This window comes from Octopus bimaculoides, chromosome 3 (genome assembly GCF_001194135.2).
Source record: "Octopus bimaculoides isolate UCB-OBI-ISO-001 chromosome 3, ASM119413v2, whole genome shotgun sequence".
Lineage (NCBI taxonomy): Eukaryota > Metazoa > Mollusca > Cephalopoda > Octopoda > Octopodidae > Octopus > Octopus bimaculoides.
In genome coordinates, this window is record NC_068983.1 from 17,350,149 (window position 1) to 17,351,156 (window position 1,008).

Here is a 1,008-nt window from a genome sequence, read left to right on the forward strand (position 1 = left end):
GCAAGTGTCTTCTACTATAGCCTTGGGCCGACCAAAGCCTTGTGAGTGGATTTGGTAGACAGAAACTGAAAGAAGCCCGTCATATATATGTGTGTATATATGTGTGTATATGTGTGTGTGTGTGTGTGTGTGTGTGTGTGTGTGTGTTTGTGTTTCTCCCACCCACCATTGCGTGACAACCGATGCTGGTGTGTTTACGTCTCCGTAAAAAGAGACCGATAGAATAAGTACTAGGCTTACAAAGAATAAGTCCCGGGGTCGATTTTCTCAACTAGAGGCAGTGCTCCAGCATGGCCGCAGTCAAATGACTGAAACAAGTAAAAGAGTAAAAGAGTATACATACATACTAAAAATAAAAGGAAACAAACAAAAGAAAATACATTGTTTTAAAAGACAATGAGTAGAAAGGTTTAATTACCCGTTTCATAGAGTTTCATATTGAAGTAGTAATATGTTTCTGTAGCATCTTCAGTCCCAAAATTTGAACCAGAATCGGATGAACTGCTGTCATTTTCTTTGAAATATGCACGTCCCCAGAATTGAATCCAAACACCTAAAAATTTATAGAAATATGCACATATGTTTGTATAAAAACCAATTTGAGAGAGAAAAGAGAAATAGAGACACAGGCATACTTACAGGCTAACCCAAAAGTCTGGATCCATTACTAATACATTATTTACATTATTTATATTTGACGGATATTTGTCCTCAACTTGTTTGTTGTTAACACAATGTTTCGGCTGACATACCCTCCAGCCTTCATCAGGTGTCTTGGGGAAATTTTGAACCTAGGTTCTCATTCCTAAGGTATTTTTCAATGTTATTATTATTATTATTATTATTATTAAGGTCACTGCTTGGAATCGAACTTGGAATCTTGGGGTTAGTAGCCCGCGCTCTTAACCGCTACACCATATGGAAGGTATATCAGCCGAAATGTGTTAACAACAAACAAGATGAGGAGAAATATCCGTCAAATATAAATAATGTACATAATTCCTCATC

General features: G+C 36.9%; 1 protein-coding gene across 1 annotated transcript in view; it reads right to left on the minus strand.

Moving 5' to 3' along the window:
* The window catches only part of LOC106874995 (arrestin domain-containing protein 3), a 46,929-nt gene that overhangs the window by 14,250 nt on the left and 31,671 nt on the right, over positions 1-1,008 (minus strand). Inside the window, exon 2 of the mRNA XM_014922934.2 lies at positions 419-553. Within this exon, the coding sequence (XP_014778420.1) occupies positions 419-553 (135 nt within the window). The remainder of the gene's footprint in view (positions 1-418; positions 554-1,008) is intronic.